At 62.3% G+C, this 20,230-nt stretch overlaps 1 protein-coding gene across 1 annotated transcript in view; it reads left to right on the top strand.

The window, feature by feature from the left end:
• The window catches only part of BTBD19 (BTB domain containing 19), an 83,279-nt gene that overhangs the window by 38,015 nt on the left and 25,034 nt on the right, over positions 1-20,230 (top strand). The window contains exon 4 of the mRNA XM_077825048.1: positions 8,599-8,658. Within this exon, the coding sequence (XP_077681174.1) occupies positions 8,599-8,658 (60 nt within the window). The remainder of the gene's footprint in view (positions 1-8,598; positions 8,659-20,230) is intronic.

The raw sequence follows: 20,230 nt of genomic DNA, 5'->3' as shown, positions 1-20,230 counted from the left end.
GTAGCAGGGGCTGCGGGTCGGGAGTGAGGGACGGGGGGAGCCCAGGGCCGGGGTAGCAGGGGCTGCGGAGTTGGGAGTGAGGGGCATGGGGCGGGGAGCCCAGGCCTGGGGTAACAGGGGCTGTGGGTTGGGAGTGAGGGGCACAGAGGCGGGAGAGCCCAAGGCTGGGGTAGCAGGGGCTGCGGGGTTGGGAGTGAGGAACGGGGGGGGAGCCCAGGGCTGGGGTAGCAGGGGCTGCGGGTCGGGAATGAGGGGCATGGGGCAGGGAGCCCAGGGCTGGGGTAGCAGGGGCTGCGGGGTTGGGAGTGAGGGACGGGGGGGGGAGCCCAGGGCTGGGGTAGCAGGGGCTGCGGGTCGGGAATGAGGGGCATGGGGCAGGGAGCCCAGGGCTGGGGTAGCAGGGGCTGCGGGGTTGGGAGTGAGGGACGGGGGGGGAGCCCAGGGCTGGGGTAGCAGGGGCTGCGGGGTTAGGAGTGAGGGATGGGGTGGGGAGCCCAGGGCTGGGGTAGCAGGGGCTGCGGGTCGGGAGTGAGAGGCACCGGCAGAGCTGGGTCCCGGCTGACCTGCCTGTCCTGTGTGCTGCCAGCACCTGGCTCTCCTGAGTGCCGTGGCGCAGCGGGCGGGGTGCTGCTGGGGGGCCCTGTCCATGCGCTGCCTGCGGCTGGATGCGGGCTCTGCTGATAACGGGAATCGGTCCGTGCCCCGCAGGGGCCTGGCAGCACCTCGGAGCCGGCGGGATGTTCTCCGCAGCACTGCCGAGTCCAGTTCTCTCTGTCCCTGGCACCTTTCTCTGTGTTCTGGGGTTTGGTTCCGGGGGGGGTGGTCACTGGGTCACCCTGCGGAGCCACGGATCAGGGTGTCTGCGGCCAGCCCTGCCCTGCTGGTGCCCGGCACCCAGCTAGGAAGATGCCAGTGAATGGCCCTGCTGCAGATGGGCCTGGCAGAAAGGTGGGAGCACGGGGCACCTGTGACGAAGTGGGACTGTTCTTAATGTTTCCTCTGAATATTGTGGGGGTGCCTCAGTTTCCCCTAGGCAGTTCTTAAGTATCTAGGTGGTAGGGTAAGGGTGTATGATCATTGCAGAGCCCTAGAGGGCAGGTGTGTGCAGGGGTCTGGACACAGAGAATGGCCGAGATCCTGTTTCCTGGCAATTGATGGCCTGGGCCCTTCCCCCCCCGCAAGGTGAGAGCTAAAGGGTTGGAGAACAAAGGAATCAGGTGCCCTCCTGGCCCCGGGAAAGGGACAAAGCCCAGAGGAGGAGGGGCTGGAGAGAGTTTCAGTTTGGGGCTGGCCGGGACATGGAGTGAAGGGCAGACGTGGTTCTCTGGCTCACTGCCCCCCAAAATGGACCCAGCTGAGGGGTCCCGTTCTCTGCACCTGAAGGCTCTATTTTAGACCATGTTCCTGTCGTCTAATAAACCTTCTGTTTTACTGGCTGGCTGAGAGTCCCGTCTGACTGCGGAGTTGGGGGGCAGGACCCTCTGGCTTCCCCAGGACCCCGCCTGGGCGGACTCGCTGTGGGAAGCGCACGGAGGGGCAGAGAGGATGCTGAATGCTCCTAGGTCAGACCCAGGAAGGTGGAAGCCGGGTGAGCTGTGTGTCCTGCAGACAGGCTGCTCCCGGAGAGGAGACTTCCCCAGAGTCCTGCCTGGCTTCATGGGGAGCAGTTCCAGAGCATCGCCCGGGGACTCCGTGACAGCACCTGGCACGCGCTGCGGGCATGCTGGGTTTGACGAGGGGCCCGTCTGCCAGCCCCCAGGCACAAGGCTGGCTGCTTGCTTTGAGTCCAGGTTTGCCTCTGCACGGCCTGTGGCTGGGAAAAGCTGGGCTTGCTTTCCTCCCCCCGGGGCCAATAGGACAGCAGCCGCCTCTGCTGACCTGCTCCCGAGCCCCTGGCCGGGAGGTTGTCGCATCTTGGCTCCGTGAGTTTTGTTGGCCCAGGCCTGGGGTGCATGGCTAAGGCCCCTCACCTCCCAGGGGGAGGGGAAAGTTTGCCAGCACTGGAAAGAACTGGACTGTGTGTCTGTGCACTAACGCCCCCTGCAGGCTGGAATCAGACCTGCTCTACTCTCTGTCATAGGCCCTGTACCGCTCTCCACTAATGGGGAGTCTCCCTTTGCTCCAGGAGCAGGGGCTGCTGCTTTGGGAGCTGGCTCTGAGTCACTGTTGCTGTCACTGTGAAGTTGTCTGTAACTCTGGCATGCAGCAGAGTGAGAACCAGGAAGCTGTGGGTGGCCCTGGAGTTGATGCAACAGCAAAGGTGACCTTCCAGCCAGGGGCTCTGCGGCAATGCTGCTCCTCTGGCAGCCGGCGCGCTCTCACTTTCCACATCCTTGCCACGCTGACACCTACCTGAGGGTGTGGCGTCAGCCCGGCGCGCAGCAGCGTTCTTACACAGCCAGCAGCCTCGCCTGCGAGCTCTGAGGCCCACGCACAGGAGCTAGGCACCTCGCCCAGTGCTGACAGGGCAGGGCGCCATCCACCCGCTGGGGCTGTCCCAGCACTCCCGGGGTGGGAACAGGCATTCGTGCCCTAGGTGAACTCCGGCGGGGGCCTGGTGTGCTCTCAGCACACTTTGTTCAGCCTTGAATTCACCAGCGGCCACCCTCCCCGCCCCTGCACGGCACGGCGGACACAAGGGGTGTACGAATGCGGCATTGTCCTGGCGGTGACCCCGGCCTCTGTGTGTGTGTCGCGGGGCTCTCCTGCATCCCACAGAGATTTCCCTTTAACTCTCTGTGTCGGGAAAAGGAGCCAGCTCGGTAGCCCCGGAGCCTCTCTTGATCCATGCAAGCAGCCCCGTGTCTGAGCCGGAGAGGTGAGGGGGCCAGTCCCTCTCAGCGTCTCTCTGCCACCCAGGGGGCCAGCCACTGCCCGTCAGTGATGGGGGTACCTGCCTGGTGGGACTGGTCTGAGACCCACCCAGCTCATTGCATGTGGGGGCCATCAGCCAGGCGTGTGTTCCAGCCCCACCCCCTCAAGCCAGCCCATCTGCTCGAGCGGGTGTTTGGGGAAGCTGGAGGCTGGTTCCCTCTGTGGCTCATCAGTCCAGCCCTTTCCCTTCCAGTGCTGAAGGGATTCCTCCCCCTGGGTGGGTGGCTAGCCGGGCGGATGTGGCTGGGAGAGCCAGAGTTGGAAACGCAAAACGCTGGCCTCTACAATGGGACTGCAGGCCAGGGCGTGTGTGTCAGGAAGGGACCTGGAAGAGAGAGCATTTCTGTGCTATTTTCTCATCACCCAGGGGCATAATGATCAGGGGGTGGGAGGGTGGCTAACAAGTCCCAGCCCATGTGATTAGACCAAAGACCTCCACCAGCCAGCCAGCTGCCTCCTTTCCTAACGCCCAGCGAGGCGGTGTGGCCACGACAGGCGGGGAGGGTTGTCCTCTGGGATGCAGGTGGAGGGGTAAGCAGGAAGCAGTGGGAAATCCCCAGCCGGGCGGCCTGGCTTGGCTGAGACGCAGATGCGAAGTTTAGGCTCCCTTCCCAGCGCTGACAGGCCCAGCCCCTGATGCAATGGCCCCAAAGCCTGAGCTGGCTTTTCCCACGCAGCGTCTGGCACTAAGGCTGCTGATCCAGCCAGACCAGCCCTGCGCCTCCCCAGTGCCCCAGCTCGGCTGGATGGGGGCCCTGCCCCAGGCACTGCAGAGCTCTGCTCCATGGCCCAGGCTGGGGCGAGTGGGGTAGCAGCTGCACAAATACACTTATCCCTTGGCCCCTGTATATGCTACAGGCTTGGGGCCCCGCTGCACCAGCCCCCTCCTTTCCCCGGGCTGCCTGTGGCCCAGTGTCTGGGGCTGACAACGCCCCATTGCTCAATAAGGACAAATACCAAGTACACCACTTAGGAAGGAACAATCAGTTGCACAAACACAAAATGGGAACTGACTGCCTAGGAAGGAGCACTGCGGAAAGGGATCTGAGGGTCATGGTAGACCACAAGCTAAATATGAGTCAACAGTGTAAAAAACCCAAACATCATTCTGGGCTGTATTAGCAGGAGTGTTGTAAGCAAGACCCAAGAAGTAATCTCCGCTCTGCTCCGATTAGACCTAAACTAGAGTATTACATTACAATACAGGAGAGCCAGGGAGCAGTGGGAGAGTGCTAGAGGGGAAGGCTAATTAAGGTGTGCTTCCCTGTAGACTAGGGAAGGTGGCTGCAGGTTAATTGGAGCACCTGCAGTCAATTAAGGCCCTGTTAGGAACTTAATAAAACCCCCTGCTCCAGGCAGGCAGGGGAGGAGAACTTGAGCTTGGATGTGTGCTGTGAGACTTGGAGGGGGGGAGAAAAAAAAATATCAAAGAACTGAAGCAAGGGAGACCCTGCCCCAGCATCTAAGGACTGCAGGTACCCCACCCAAGGGGGAAGAGGGTAAGAACCTGCAGGGGTTGAGAGGGGCTGCCTCTCAGAGAGAGGCGCAAACCCAGACCCCTCCCCTGTTTCCCTCCTTTACCACCTTCCTGGGCCACTAGCGAGGCCATTGATGGCCCAAGAACAGGGGCAAGGGGTGGCATCTTAGCTCTCTGCCAAGAAAAGCGCAGGATTGCCCAGACTAACATTGGTTATCTTGTCACAGTGTCCAGTTCTGGGTGCCACATTTCAGGAAAGATGGGGACACACTGGAGAAAGTCTAGAACAGAGCAACAAAAATGATTAAAGGTCTAGAAAACATGACCTATGAGGGAAGACTGAAAACATTGGGTTTGTATCTTCTGGAGAAGAGAAGACTGAGAGGGGACAGGATACCAGTTTTCAAGTATGTAAAAGGTTATAAGGAGGAGGGAGGTAAATTGTTCTCATGAACCTCTGAGGATAGGACAAGAAGCAATGGGCTTAAATTGCAGCAAGGGACATTAGGAAAAACTTTCTGTCAGGGTGGTTAAGCATTGGAATAAATTGCCTAGAGAGGTTGTGGAATCCCCGTCATTGGGGATTGTTAAGAGCAGGCTGGACAAACACCTATCAAGGATGGTCTAGACAATACTTCGTCCTGCCTGAGTGCAGGGGACTGGAGTAGATGACCTCTCGAGGTCCCTTCCAGTCCTGTGAAATATGATCGCTAACAGAACAGCTCATGCTGCTCGGGGTGGGGGGGAATGGGGCTCTCACATGGGGGGGTCGATGGAACATTTCAAACTGAACGGCAAAGGGGAAGGCAGTGCAGAGCTGGAGATGTGGGGAGAGGAGCAGGCAGTGTGGCTGGGGTGGGGTGCGTGGGACCGTGGTGGAGCCAGCGGGACCAAGGGGCATGTGGCTGGAGGGTGGGGCCATGGGGCACATGGCGGGGTGGGCGGGGCCGTGATGGGGCAGGTGGGGCTGTGGCAGAGCAGGGTGTGGCTGAGGGGAGCGTGGCTGGGCTGGTGGAGCCTTGGGGGGCCGGGCGGGGCTGTGCCAGAGCAGGGTGTGGCTGGGTGGGCTCTGATGGGGTGAGAGCCATCTCACCCGCGTGCCACGTGGTGGGCTCAGCTCAGTGCCTCCCGGCGCTCCTCGCCAGCGGGCTAGATGAGCCACCCATGGCTGCAGCAGGAAGTCACCAGCTTCCCTAGCCGGGGCTTCTAGTGCCAACATCACCCTCTTCTGCAATTTCCTTTGCTTGTGGTTTGCTTTCCGGGGCTGCGCTTGCTGGACACGCCAAGGGGTCCTGGGAAGGGCACAGCTTTTCCTTCCTCTGCTCACAGCCCCTGGGTTAAGCCAGAGAAGGGGACCAGGGTGGCCAGTCCATAGCAGGGCTGACCTGTCCAGTCCGAGCAGTCCTGGGGCTCCTGGATTGAGCGGCTGCCCGGCCTGCTCCCCCTCTGCTGCACCATGTAACCTCCTGGTGCAGAGTCCTGGCTTTGTGGCTTCCATTGAACCCTCAGGCAAAGGCACCAGCTTCCTCCCCTTGCCCTCATGGGCCATGGTCTCGCTCTGCCATGCCTCCCCGCCCAAGAACCCGGAACCTCTCTGGGAAGTCTTAGAGTCTTAGGTCAGCGGGGTGGGGGCGGGACTGAATCACAGCCTGGGGGCAGGTCACCGCCAGCCAGGGGCAGAGCTGGGGCTGGAGCTGAGGCCTCCGGACCCATCCTTCAACCTCTTCCCTCACAGCCAAGTGCTAGTGATGGGACCCCAGCGACGGCCGGGGCTGGTGCCTCTCTCAAGGGAAGGGGGTCGGTGCCCTGTGCCCGAATCAGGGCGCCAGGCGGCACGTGGAGCGGGCATTGCAATGGCACCCAAGGAATTGGGCAAGGAGGCTGGCTGTGACTCCCAGCCAGGAGTGGGAGTCAGGGCCGCCGGCAAACATGCCCTGGCCTGTGTTCCTAAGCCCCCCGACTCCCGCCGGGGTGCCCGGGGTTCCGGCGAGTGGCGGTTCAGTCCGTGGCCTTTAGGACCCAGCACCATAGACTGGTGTTGACCAGTGTTTGGACAATGGCGCAGCCTGGCAAGTGGCTCAGCCAGGGCAGAACCGTGGCGCAAAGGGCTGGGGCAATCGCTCGGGTGAATGGGCCAATGCCTCCCCACGAGCTGCCCATGGGGGGTGAGCCCGGGAGCTCCGGAGCTAGGCGCCCGCAGACAGGAGCAGACTCGTCCTGTTCTGGGCCGTGTCGTTCTCAGCCCACCCTCCTCATGCTGCTCCCCGGGCACCTTCCGGTCATGCGCTGAGGGTGTGGCTGCCCGGGGGTTCGATCTCTTCCCCAGGGGCTGAAGTGGGCGTGCAACGGGGTGGGTTGTTTTGGTAGGGCTGGGGTTTGTAAGCACTCTGGGTGGAGGCCGTGGGATTTCCCAGCTGGCTGCACAGGGGCGTCCTGGACGTTCTGGGAGGGGAGCCAGAACTGGCTGGAGTCCGGCAGAGGGCCATGGGCCTCACTTGCTAGGTCCCCAGTGGCCGGGCCACTGTCTGGGCCAGGCCCAAGCCAGCTAGGTGTCACCTCCACCTGGGAACCATCTCGGGGTTCTTTCTGCCAACACCCCACCACACACCTAGTTACCCAGGCAGGGCATCGGGGAAACTGAGGCCCACACACAAGTCCCACAAAATATTATGAAAAGTTCCACTTCGTCACAGCGGGGTCGGCCAAGCTGTTCCTCTTCAGTCACCCCCCTCTCCATTAGCAAGGGTCAGAGGTCAGGAACCGCACCAGGCCACCCCACTGGAACGGCACAGCGAGAGCCCCCTGCCCCACCCTCTTTAGTACATCTTGGGGTGGGGGAGCTTTGAAACCCCTCATTTCCCCCAGTCACAGTGCACCCATCCCTGCTGGTGCTGCCTGGCCTCCCGCTCTGCCAACCACCCAGCCCAGTGCACGGGGCTCGTGGCTGCATCTGGGAGCAGCGGCAAGGCCTAGTGGTTAAAGTGAGTGGCTGGGGTTTGTAAGGTGCTTTGAGAGCCCTGCCTGGAGGCTGCACTGGGTGGCAGCTCCGGGTCCCCTCAGCACTGCTGGCTGGTTCCCTGGTGTAGTTTACACCACTGGATCCTCTGCCCAGGGGCCCCGGTGGGAGGCCCAAAGGCAGCAGCACCCCCACAGGCAGGGCCAGGGACCACTGCCTCGCCCGGGGCTGGGGATTGAACGGTTTGCCTGGAAGTGGGAGCCATGTTAGTGCAGCTGTGCCGGGTCTGGTTGCTGGCACCTGCCGGCTGGGCCCGCCAGGGTCCACGTCGGCCTCAGAGCAGCCCACCCCCTGCAGGGCTAACCGGTCTGCAATGCCGACGTGGAGCGAAAACCCCCCAAGTCCGAAGGCCAGAGCCTCCGAGTGCCTAACTCCCATTGGAATCGATACCTTAAACACCCTGAAATACAGGCCCCAGTGCTCATGTGGCTTCTTAACCCCAGGGGCACGGGACACACCCCCTGCCTGCCCCGAGCCTGAGAACAATAACTAACCCCCCAGAAACAGCCAGCCAGGTGGGGAGGGTATTAACAGTGAGCAAAGGTGGGGGGCAGGGACCTGGGGGCACGGCAGGGGTGGGTGGAACCTGGAGATCAGCTTGGCATGCTGGGATTTCCTCGGAGCGCTCTTGGCTTCCCCAGGACTGGGGTCGGCTCCAGACTGAGCTGATCAGGGCATGTCCCAGATTCAAACTCAGTCCCTTTATTTACATTGGCCCATCGCATTGCATCTGCTCTACACTGCATCCCACATTCCTCCGTTGGCTTGATCGCCTGGGAGGAACCGGTCCCTGGGCAGCCCACGCGCGACTCCTTTCAGCCTCCTCTTTCCCTGTCCGTTGTCCTCTGGCTCTTTGTGATGGTTCCCGAGATCCAGGCTGGTGCTTAGTTCACTGACCCCTTAACCTGCCTCAGTGGGCACAACTGTTTCCAGGTTGTGGCTGTGTTCACCACCCTGCCACTGTCTTCCACAAAATGCAGCCTCCCCCAGGTTCAGTTCCCCATGTCACGCCCAATGGCCTACACCATGGCACTCCCCCGGATCCACCTGGCAGAGGGGCCCCGGCGAGGGGCTGGGGGCTCCCCCTTCTGCCAGCCTCCCCACAGTGCTGAGTCAGACTGGAACAGCGTGTATCAGAGCCGTGGGGATCTCCTGGCAGCGCTCGGTGTGGGAGGGGGAGTCACGGTGGTTTCTCTGCTCTGCGCCCACAGTCTGTCTCTGTCTCCTGCAGCTGTGCGTCGAGTTCCTCACGGGCGCGCTGAGCGTGGAGCTGGTCTGCGAGGTGCTGCAGGTGAGTCCCCTCCCTCCCCTTCTGATGGCTCTGTTCCCAGGAGCTGGCTGGGGCGGGGGCCCGTGACTGGGATTCCTCCTCCGCTGCTCACACGCACAGTCCCGGACACGTGAGTGGCTCTCTGCCCACGTGCCGTGCCCCGATCCCTGCCAGCTGTGCCCCTCGACAGACAGGGCACATGGCCAGGGGCCGGGTGTTGGTGGCAAGGAGCGGGTTGGCCTCTCCCCTGAAGGATCCACCAGCAGGATCTGGCCCCAGTGTGCGCCCTGCCAGAGGAGGGAGAGGCCAGGCATCTTGGGAGGGCTGGAGTGCAGCAGCCCCTCTCCAAGCCCCGGCTTCGATCCACCCTGCGCTGTCCCAGGAGGGAGCCCAGGCCCCATTCAGCCCCCCAGGGGGCCTATTGTGCGGGGGGCTCTTTGTACCTGGACACCTGCCCCTAAGGAAGTGAACTGAGCCCTGCTGGCACAAAGGAGCCCAGCCAGGCAGCTGCAGCGTGCAGACAGGCCCCGCGGCCCCTGCACCAGCTGGCCCTTTGTCTGCCGAGCCGGGGTTTTGGTGGAGGGGGGTCGTCCGCGTCTGTCCCCCCGTGGATAGGCTTTGAGCCCTGGCTGGTTGTTTCCCATGGCAGCTGGCCCCCCCGGGAGGAAGTGTGGCCTAGCGGTCAGGTCGTGGACCTGGCAGAGGAGTTAGCGGGGTGGGCTGGTATCGGCCAGGCCTGCGGCATGCGATGCCGAGTGGGGCATTGTTCTGTGCAGCCAGCTCCTTCCCCTCAGGCTCTGGGGGCTGGGCCCCTTTGATCGGACAAAAGGCCCGGGCTGACTTTGTCTCCTTTGCCCTGATTTGTCCTCGGCAGCTGCTGCTGACTGGCCCGATCCCAAGCGCTGGCTGGGGGATGGGGCTAGAGCCATCGCTCTGGGTGGGACACAGGCACGGTGGGCAGCAGGGATCCCAGGACGACTTGAGTAGCTCCCCTGCCATGTGCCAGGTGCTTTGCAGGCCAGTTGGCGACCACGTCCCAGCCCCACAGAGCCAGCGTTGTGGATACATCGCCGGCGTGGTGGTGGAGGACCTCTGGGGGAAATCAAGGCCGAGATCCACGCTGCCTGGGCGATCGGGTGCTGCGGGACGAGCACAGTGTGGAAACCTGGCTGGAGGAGAAGGCAGAGCCCAGCCCCTCGGTGCCAGGATGGAGCAGCCGGACAGCCCTGGGGCAGGCCTGGCCGAGGAGCAGGCTGCCCCGGGGAGTGGATCAGTGCCTAGCTCTGGGCTCTCGGATGTGGCTGTGGCATCCTTTTGCCTCTGCCCTGCCTCATGGGGGCGACAGAGAGTCTGTGCCGGCTGTGGACCGAGGGGCTGAGAATCTCAGGGGCTTGGGGCCGGATTCAGAGCTCACTGGAGTCGAACAGCCTTTGCACCAGGCCTTCTGATGCCAGGCACAAGCCCTGGGCAGCCGGAATAGCCGGATGCAGAGCTCTGCCCCGGGCAGAAGCTCTGGGGACTGCAGGGGGCGGCTTAGGCCCGATTCTGCCCTCATAAAGCCGGGGTAAGTCAGGCGTCGCCCTTGAAGCCAGTGGAGTTGCCCCGGATCAGAGCCGAGCCCTGGAGGCTCAGTGTGCAGATGCAATGTTACCTGCCCTGGGGGTGTGAGGCTTGCCACTCCTGGCCTGTAGGTCAGCGTGGCACTGGGGGTGGGGGGCAAGGACTGGCCCAGACCGCAGGGCCGAGGGCCCAGACCGCAGGGCCGAGGGAGCTTGCTGGCACAGTGACCAAGTTCCCCACCAGGCCCATTCCCACACAGTCAGTCCTCTGGGCCTGAGCTCTTGTGTGGTGCGGGGCTCTGAGCAGGCGTCGGGGCGGGGTTTCTGCTGCTGAGCACCCGGACCCAGCATGGCCTGTGGCTCTCCACGCTCCTGTTCTCCCCGGGAGAGGCCAGTGCCCGTCCCGCAGCCCGTTGTCCTCGCTGGTTGTGCCTGAGGCCCAAGGAGAATCTGGGCCCCTCCTGGCTTAGCCTGGCCACTCGTAAGCCCGGGGGCAGTCTCTGCACGGCAGGCCCCTGGGGCTCCCTGGCTCTTGGAGCCGCTGTCCGCCTCGTCCCCGCTGCCCAGCCTGCTCGCTCAGGGCACAGGAGAACAGCGGGAATTGGCTCGGAGGCTGTCCTGGGGTGGGTGTCTGTGAACCTCGCAGCCCCGCATGGGGAGACTTGCGCAGCCCAGACGCCGGGGGGAGAACACTGCTGAGGTGGCAGCATCCGGCGTGCAGAAGCAAGGAGGCACCGGGATGAATTGCTGCAGCAATTCGAATTCAGCCCCTGGCCTGAGGCCGCTGCCTGGCTCAGGGCACAGACGGACAGTGCTCACGTACAACCCCGCCTGCGATAGCCAGACAGCACTGATTGGATCCCAGCTGCTCCCGAAGGCCTTGCTCCAGATCAGGCTCCCTTGTGCAGGGAGGGGGGCCCTGCCCACAGAGTTTATAATCTCTGGTGCTGAGCGCTCCAGCCTCGGCTGAGTCCCACACGGGCGAGGCTGTTAAACTAACTGGCTGGGCACCGGCACAGAGGTAGCAAACCCTGAGCAGGAGCCAGGGCCAGATTTTTTCAAGTGCTCAGCACCCGAAACTGGAGGCAGATTTCCCCAAGAGCCAAGCGTGCGGTGTGGCGCAATGCCTGGGAGCCGCAGCCCACGCCACCTCAGTGCGGTGCCCGGAGCAGAACGACGAGCTGGCCAGACTGGAGATGCCCCAGAAGTGTTGAGCTGTGTCTGGACCAGCAGAGAGGCCCTGCGAGTCGATCACCCCGCGCTGGGCTCTCCATTGGCCTGGGTGGCGTGGTGGGGAGCTCAGTGAAAGGTCTCAGCGCAGTCAGCAGCAGCCCACCATGCTGGCAGGGCATGGGAAGAGCAAGCCAGAGCACAGCAGCGGGGGCGGCCTGCCCTGGGCCCGGTGGTCAGCTCCGGCCGCCTGTCTTGGATCACAGGGAGCAGAGGTGCGGTGGATGCAACCAAGGACCAGCGACAAAATATTGCTCGGGCTTGCAGGAGTGAAATCAGGAAGGCCAAATCACACCTGGAGTTGCAGCTAGCAAGGGATGTTAAGAGTAACAAGAAGGGTTTCTTCAGGTATGTTAGCAACAAGAAGAAGGTCAAGGAAAGTGTGGGCCCCTTACTGAATGGGGGAAGCAACCTAGTGACAGAGGATGTGGAAAAAGCTAATGTACTCAATGCTTTTTTTTTTTTTTTTTTTTTTTGCCTCTGTCTTCACGAACAAGGTTAGCTCCCAGACTGCTGCACTGGGCAGCACAGCATGGGGAGGAGGTGACCAGCCCTCTGGAGAAAGAAGTGGTCGGGACTATTTAGAAAAGCTGGATGTGCAAAAGTCCATGGGGCTGGATGCGCTGCATCCGAGAGTGCTGAAGGAGTTGGCGGATGTGGTTGCAGAGCCATTGGCCATTATCTTTTGAAAACTCCTGGCGATCGGGGGAGGTCCCAGATGACTGGAGAGAGGCTAGTGTAGTGCCAATCTTTAAAAAAGGGAAGATGGAGAATCTGGGGAACTACAGGCCAGTCAGCCTCACCTCAGTCCTTGGGGAAAAATCATGGAGCAGGTCCTCAGGAATCAATTCTGAAGCATTTAGAGGAGAGGAAATTGATCAGGAACAGTCAGCATGGATTCACCAAGGGCAAGTCATGCCTGACTAACCTAATTCCCTTCTATGATGAGATAACTGGCTCTGTGGATGAAGGGAAAGCAGTGGACGTGTTGTTCCTTGACTTTAGCAAAACTTTTGATACGTCTCCCACAGTATTCTTGCCAGCAAGTTAAAGAAGTATGGGCTGGATGAATGGACTATAAGGTGGATAGAAAGCTGGCTAGATCATCGGGCTCAATGGGTAGTGATCAATGGCTCCATGTCTAGTTGGCAGCCGGTATCAAGTGAAGTGCCCCAAGAGTCGGTCCTGGGGCCAGTTTTGTTCAATATCTTCATTAATAGAATAATGATCCAGAGGATGACGTGGATTGCACCCTCAGCAAGTTTGCAGATGACACTAACCTGGGAGGAGAGGTAGATATGCTGGAAGGAAAGGATAGGATACTGAGGGACCTAGACAAATTGGAGGATTGGGCCAAAAGAAATCTGATGAGGTTCAACAAGGACAAGTGCAGAGTCCTGCACTTAGGATGGAAGAATCCCATGCATGGCTACAGACTAGGGACCGAATGGCTCAGCAGCAGTTCTGCAGAAAATGACCTAAGGGTTACAGTGGACGAGAAGTTGGATATGAGTCAACAGTGTGCCCTTGTTGCCAAGAAGGCTGTGACGAAGTGGGACTGTTCTTAATGTTTCCTCTGAATAGTGTGGGAGTGCCTCAGTTTCCCCTAGGCAGTTCTTAAGTATCTAGGGGGTGGGGTAAGGGTGTATGATCATTGCAGAGCCCTAGAGGGCAGGTGTGTGCAGGAGTCTGGACACAGAGAATGGCCGACACCCTGTTTCCTGGCAACTGATGGCCTGGGCCCTTCCCCCCTGCAAGGTGAGAGCTAAAGGGTTGGAGAACAAAGGAATCCGGTGACCTCCTGGCCCGGGAAATGGACAAAGCCCAGAGGAGGAGGGGCTGGAGGGAGTTTCAGTTGGGGCTGGCTGAGACATGGAGTGAAGGGCAGACGTGGTTGTCTGGCTCATTGCCCCCCAAAATGGACCCAGCTGAGGGGTCCTGTTCTCTGCACCTGCAATCTCTGTTTTGGACCATGTTCCTGTCATCTAATAAACCTCTGTTTTACTGGCTGGCTGAGAGTGACGTCTGACTGTGAAGTTGGGGTGCAGGACTCTGGCTTCCCCAGGAGCCCTGCCTGAGCGGACTCGCTGGGGGAAGCACACAGAGGGGCAGAGGATGCTGAATGCTCCGAGGTCAGACCCAGGAAGGTGGAAGCTGTGTGAGCTTTGTGTCCTGAAGACAGGCTGCTCACAGAAAGGAGACTTCCCCAGAGTCCTGACTGGCTTCACGGGGAGCAGTTCCAGAGCATCGCCCAGGGACTCCGTGACAAAGGCCAATGGCATTTTGGGATGTATAAGTAGGGGCATTGCCAGCAGATCGAGGGATGTAATCATTCCCCTCTATTCAACGCTGGTGAGGCCTCATCTGGAGTACTGTGTCCACCACAAGAAGGATGGGGGAAAAATTGGAAAGCATCCAGCGGCGGGCAACAAAAATGACTAGGGGGCTGGAACACATGACTTATGAGGAGAGGCTGAGGGAACTGGGATTGTTTAGTCTGCAGAAGAGAAGACTGAAGGGGGATTTGATAGCTGTTTTCAACTACCTGGAAGGGGGTTCCAAAGATGATAGATCTAGACTGTTCTCAGTGGTAGTAGATGACGGAACGAGGAGTAATGGTCTCAAGTTGCAGTGGGGGAGGCCTAGGTTGGATAGTAGGAAACACTATTTCACTAGGAAGGTGATGAAGCACTGGAATGGGTTACCTGGGGAGGTGGTGGAATCTCCTTCCTTAAACGTCTTTAAGGTCAGTCTTGACAAAGCCCTGGCTGGGATGATTTAGTTGGGGATTGGTCCTGTTTTGAGCAGGGGGTGAGGTCCCTTCCAACCCTGATATTCTATGACTTGGAAAGACCCTCTGTGCGGGACGAGGGGAGAGAGCAGGCCTATGCTGGGAGTAGTTGGATGAGAAGGGCCAGGGCATGGATCAAGGCAACACATGTATGGAAGGGGAAAGCTGGCCCGGGTATGCGGTGTTCGCCGAAGTCTCGGCAGAGTTCCTGCCACAGACTCCCTGGTGTGTGACCCTGGGCACTACCCATGCTAGTGGGTATCTGCACCTAGGAAGAGCTTTGCTCTTCTGGTGCCAGCTCTTGGGCTGGCGGGTGTGTGATGTGGCATGTGCCACACGCTGGCCTATAATGGGGTTAAAGGACCCTAAAGAGACTGTGCAGAAAGCAGCCAGTAGGAGAGGGGCTGGGAGGAGCAGCCAGTCAGGGCTGGCTGAAGATGCTGGGCAGAGCATCTTCAGCTGCTCCGTGGAGGTGGGAGACCTGGCTGCCTGGCAGGAGGAGGAAAGGTGGCACCTTGGACAGAGCAGTGCTGCATGGGATCAGGGCGAGAGCACGAGCCCCTGGCTCGCTGCTCAGACAGACACGCTGAGGCCCTGAGATAAGGGTGGAGAAGGTGCTGGAAGCAGCCCAGGGAAATAGACTGAAAAGGTGGAAGGGGTGCAGCGTGTGGCTGCTATCTACAGGGTCCCTGGCCTGGGACCCGGGTTAGTGGATGGGCCTGGGTTCCCCCCCACTCCCCACTGAGGAAGGGGCTGGACTGTCAGACTGCAGGAGTTCCCCAACGAAGTGGGGAGCACTGGGTGGGGCACAGCTGGAGGCCTGGAACGGAGAGGCCTGCAGTCCCTGGAACGACACGGGTCAAGGAGGAGAAGTGATGGTGGCAAAAGGTCACCAGAAGGGGGCACTTGGGCTAGCAGAGCTAATCCCCGGGACAGCCGGCAGGAGGCGCTAGCGTGCTGAGTCGCACCCTGTCACAGGGTGGTTTCCTTGAAGCCCCAGCTCCTGGACTCCCATGATCACAGCAGAGGCAGTTTTCATTTAAAAAGAAACAAGTTTCTAGCCCCCATTACTGCAGAAAACCAGCCGCAAGTGGCTCCGAAAGCAGAAGGCGAAGAGCCCTGGACATGTGTGTTCTCATGGTTTGCGGGGCCTGCCTCCTTGGGGATGAGCAACCACATTGGTCTGAGCAAGAGACCGGGAGCCAGGAATGTCCTTGGGATTGTGACCCCACTGCAGCCAGAGGGGCGGGGTTCTTAGCCAGTGATTGTCCGCCACGGCTGCACCCCTCTTGGAGAGCTCTGCTGGGCACAGCTGGGTGGTGGTGGGTGTGACGAAGCGGGACTGTTCTTAATGTTCCTCTGAATAGTGTGGGGGTGCCTCAGTTTCCCCTATGCAGTTCTTAAGTATCTAGGGGGTGGGGTAAGGGTGTATGATCATTGGAGAGCCCTAGAGGGCAGGTGTGTGCAGGGGTCTGGACACAGAGGATGGCTGACACCCTGTTTCCTGGCAACTGATGGCCTGGGCCCTTCCCCCCTGCAAGGTGAGAGCTAAAAGGTTGGAGAAGAAAGGAATCTGGTGACCACCTGGCCCGGGAAAGAGACCAGGTCCAGTGGAGGGGGGGCTGGAGGGGGAGTTTCAGTTGGGGGCTGGCTGGGGACATGGAGTGAAGTGCAGACGTGGTTGTCTGTCTCACTGGCCCCCAAAATGGACCTGGCTGAGGGGTCCTGTTCTCTGCACCTGCAAGCTCTGTGTTAGACCATGTTCCTGTCGCCTAATAAACCTTCTGTTTTACTGGCTGGCTGAGAGTCACGTCTGACTGCGGAGTTGTGGGGCAGGACCCTCTGGCTTCCCCAAGAGCCCGCCTGAGCGGACTCGCTGTGGGAAGCGCACGGAGGGGCAGAGGATGCTGAATGCTCCGAGGTCAGACCCAGGAAGGTGGGAGCCGGGTGAGCTGTGTGTCCTGCAGACAGGCTGCTCCCAGAAAGGAGACTTCCCTAGAGTCCTGCCTGGCTCCGTGGGGAGCATCGCCCGGAGACTCCGTGACCATGGGATGCCCTTCAGCTGCCCCCACTGGGCATATCAGGGCACCTCCTGCTAGGCACACATCTGTGCCTGTCCCTTGGGCCCCACACTGCCTTCCACAGAGCTGCTCCCTGCCGCTGCGCCCCTCACCACCGCGTCTGGGCGCCCCCCACAAGCAGACCATTGGGCTCCCTCCTGGGAATTGTGGGAGCTCCCTGCAGGCCTCGGCGTGGGGCAGACACATGTGAACAGCCGCGTGTGCCCCACTCAGCGAGCCGGGCAGCTAATAATAGCGCGGTGAGGTCAGCGCCGTTCCCCAGCACTTCCTGTTTTGCTGCAAAGGGCCCTGGCTGCAGGTGGGGGTGGGGTGAGTGCGCCCAGGGCGGTGCGGTAACCTTTGCTGGGGAGTTCACATCTTGTGCCTGGCGCGCCGGTGACGCACTTGGGACGCCCCCCCGGGTCCCTGCCCCAGGCTCACATCAAAGCAGTGTGCACTGCCCTCCCCCAGCCCCAGCCAGGCTGACGTAACCCTCCAGGCAAGCAGCTCCCCTGGGCATAGGGGCCTCCCCCACGCTGCCAGCTCAGCTGGGCTCCTAACCCTTCAGCGGGCCAGGGGGCTGGCTGGGGGGTGGAGGAGAGGGATGGCAGTGTCAGGAGCAGGAGACAGGGAATGTGGAAGAGCAAGAGGTGGCTTGGGGCAGGGTAGGTCAGGTCTGGGGGCACCTGGCCCGCTCCCTGTGAGGCAGGGCATGGCTGGCAATTCCTCCAGGTCCCTGGCTAACGGCGGGATCTGTGCCGGCGTTTGTCTGTCCACTGCACCCACACGTCCGTGGTGCCGAGGGCTGGAGGCGGGACCAGGCTCTGCATCGTGCCATGGCTCTGGCTTGGGGATCCCCTGGGGGCAGCAAGCGCCAGCCCCCTGGGGCGATGGTGAGGATGCTGAGAGGGCAGAATGTGCTGCCGAGAGGCTGAGTCGGGCACATCACGGGCAGCAGGAGCCAGGGAGGACCTGTGTCACGGAGTCCCTGGGCGAAGCTCTGGGACTGCTCCCCATGAAGCCAGGCAGGACTCTGGGGAAGTCTCCTCTCTGGGAGCAGGCTGTCTGCAGGACACACAGCTCACCCGGCTCCACCTTCCTGGGTCTGACCCCGGAGCATTCAGCATCCTCTGCCCCTACTTGCGCTTCCCATAGCGAGTCCGCCCAGGCGGGGTCCTGGGGAAGCCAGAGGGTCCTGCCCCCCAACTCCACAGTCAGACCGGATTCTCAGCCAGCCAGTAACACAGAAGGTTTATTAGACGACAGGAACATGGTCTAAAACAGAGCTTGTCAGTGCAGAGAACAGGACCCCTCAGCTGGGTCCATTTTGGGGGGCAATGAGCCAGACAACCACATCTGCCCTTCACTCCATGTCCCAGCCAGCCACAAACTGAAACTCCCTCCAGCCCGCCCCCCCCCGGCTTTGTCCCTTTCCCGGGCCAGGAGGTCACCCGATTCCTTTGTTCTCCAACCCTTTAGCTCTCACCTTGCAAGGGGGAAGGGCCCAGGCCATCAGTTGCCAGGAAACAGGGTGTCGGCCATTCTCTGTGTCCAGGCCCCTGCACACACCTGCCCTCTAGGGCTCTGCAACGACCATACACCCTTATCCCACCCCCTAGATACTTAAGAACTGCATAGGGTAAACTGAGGCATCCCCACAATAGTCAGAGGAAACATTAAGAACAAACGGGTCAGACAACCTGGACGCGGGTCTGCCGTGCAGCACAGCCAGAGCCGCACCCAGACAGCTCAGCCCCAAACCCACAGTCGCTTTCCCCTCTGGTGGCGCCTGGCCCCGCTGAGGGAAACGCCCGCTGGCTGCTCAGCAGGGCCTGGGCCGAGCTGCAGCATCCATGGCCGGGAAGGGGCTGGCATGGCAGCCAGAGACTGACGGGCGGCGGGCATGGCCCAGCCCGGGGCCGGCATGGCTAGCGGCAGGGTGAGCTCCCCAGCCAGTCCCTCCTGGGCCTCGGCCTTGTGGGCGCTGCCAGTTCACGTCAGCGGGGATGCTGGCTGGAGCATTAGACGCCGCGAGACAGGGAACAATCCTGCCTTGGCTGGCTGGGGACGCTGGGCCTGCCCTGGGAGGTGAGCACCGCTCTCGGCGAGTGTCCTGGCTGGGGACGCTGGGGCTGCCCTGGGAGGTGAGCGCCGCTCTCGGTGAGTGTCTGGCTGGGCCCCGCTGGGGCTGCCCTGGGAGGTGAGCGCCGCTCTCGGTGAGTGTCCTGGCTGGGGACGCTGGGGCTGCCCTGGGAGGTGAGCGCCGCTCTCGGTGAGTGTCTGGCTGGGCCCCGCTGGGGCTGCCCTGGGAGGTGAGCGCCGCTCTCAGCGAGTGTCTGGCTGGGGACGCTGGGGCTGCCCTGGGAGGTGAGCGCCGCTCTCGGTGAGTGTCTGGCTGGGGACGCTGGGGCTGCCCTGGGAGGTGAGCGCCGCTCTCGGCGAGTGTCTGGCTGGGCCCCGCTGGGGCTGCCCTGGGAGGTGAGCGCCGCTCTCGGCGAGTGTCTGGCTGGGGACGCTGGGGCTGCCCTGGGAGGTGAGCGCCGCTCTCAGCGAGTGTCCTGGCTGGGGACGCTGGGGCTACCCTGGGAGGTGAGCGCCGCTCTCGGTGAGTGTCCTGGCTGGGGACGCTGGGGCTACCCTGGGAGGTGAGCGCCGCTCTCGGTGAGTGTCTGGCTGGGCCCCGCTGGGGCTGCCCTGGGAGGTGATCGCCGCTCTCGGGGAGTGTCTGGCTGGGGACGCTGGGGCTGCCCTGGGAGGTGAGCGCCGCTCTCGGCGAGTGTCTGGCTGGGGACGCTGGGGCTGCCCTGGGAGGTGAGCGCCGCTCTCGGCGAGTGTCTGGCTGGGGACGCTGGGGCTGCCCTGGGAGGTGAGCGCCGCTCTCGGTGAGTGTCTGGCTGGGGACGCTGGGGCTGCCCTGGGAGGTGAGCGCCGCTCTCGGTGAGTGTCCTGGCTGGGGACGCTGGGCCTGCCCTGGGAGGTGAGCGCCGCTCTCGGCGAGTGTCTGGCTGGGCCCCGCTGGGGCTGCCCTGGGAGGTGAGCGCCGCTCTCGGTGAGTGTCCTGGCTGTGGACGCTGGGGCTGCCCTGGGAGGTGAGCGCCGCTCTCGGCGAGTGTCTGGCTGGGGACGCTGGGGCTGCCCTGGGAGGTGAGCGCCGCTCTCGGCGAGTGTCTGGCTGGGGACGCTGGGGCTGCCCTGGGAGGTGAGTGTCTGGCTGGGGACGCTGGGGCTGCCCTGGGAGGTGAGCGCCGCTCTCGGTGAGTGTCTGGCTGGGCCCCGCTGGGGCTGCCCTGGGAGGAGAGCGCCGCTCTCGGCGAGTGTCTGGCTGGGGACGCTGGGGCTGCCCTGGGAGGAGAGCGCCGCTCTCGGCGAGTGTCTGGCTGGGGACGCTGGGGCTGCCCTGGGAGGTGAGCGTCGCTCTCGGTGAGTGTCTGGCTGGGCCCCGCTGGGGCTGCCCTGGGAGGTGAGCGCCGCTCTCGGCGAGTGTCTGGCTGGGGACGCTGGGGCTGCCCTGGGAGGTGAGCGCCGCTCTCGGTGAGTGTCTGGCTGGGGACGCTGGGGCTGCCCTGGGAGGTGAGCGCCGCTCTCGGTGAGTGTCTGGCTGGGGACGCTGGGGCTGCCCTGGGAGGTGAGCGCCGCTCTCGGCGAGTGTCTGGCTGGGGACGCTGGGGCTGCCCTGGGAGGAGAGCGCCGCTCTCGGCGAGTGTCTGGCTGGGGACGCTGGGGCTGCCCTGGGAGGTGAGCGCCGCTCTCGGCGAGTGTCTGGCTGGGGACGCTGGGGCTGCCCTGGGAGGTGAGCGCCGCTCTCGGTGAGTGTCTGGCTGGGGACGCTGGGGCTGCCCTGGGAGGTGAGCGCCGCTCTCGGCGAGTGTCTGGCTGGGGACGCTGGGCCTGCCCTGGGAGGTGAGCGCCGCTCTCGGCGAGTGTCTGGCTGGGGACGCTGGGGCTGCCCTGGG

The sequence above is a fragment of the Eretmochelys imbricata genome, chromosome 8, assembly GCF_965152235.1.
Source record: "Eretmochelys imbricata isolate rEreImb1 chromosome 8, rEreImb1.hap1, whole genome shotgun sequence".
NCBI classification, from domain to species: domain Eukaryota; kingdom Metazoa; phylum Chordata; order Testudines; family Cheloniidae; genus Eretmochelys; species Eretmochelys imbricata.
The sequence above is the reverse complement of the archived record's forward strand: the minus strand, read 5'-3'. Positions and strand labels throughout refer to the sequence as shown.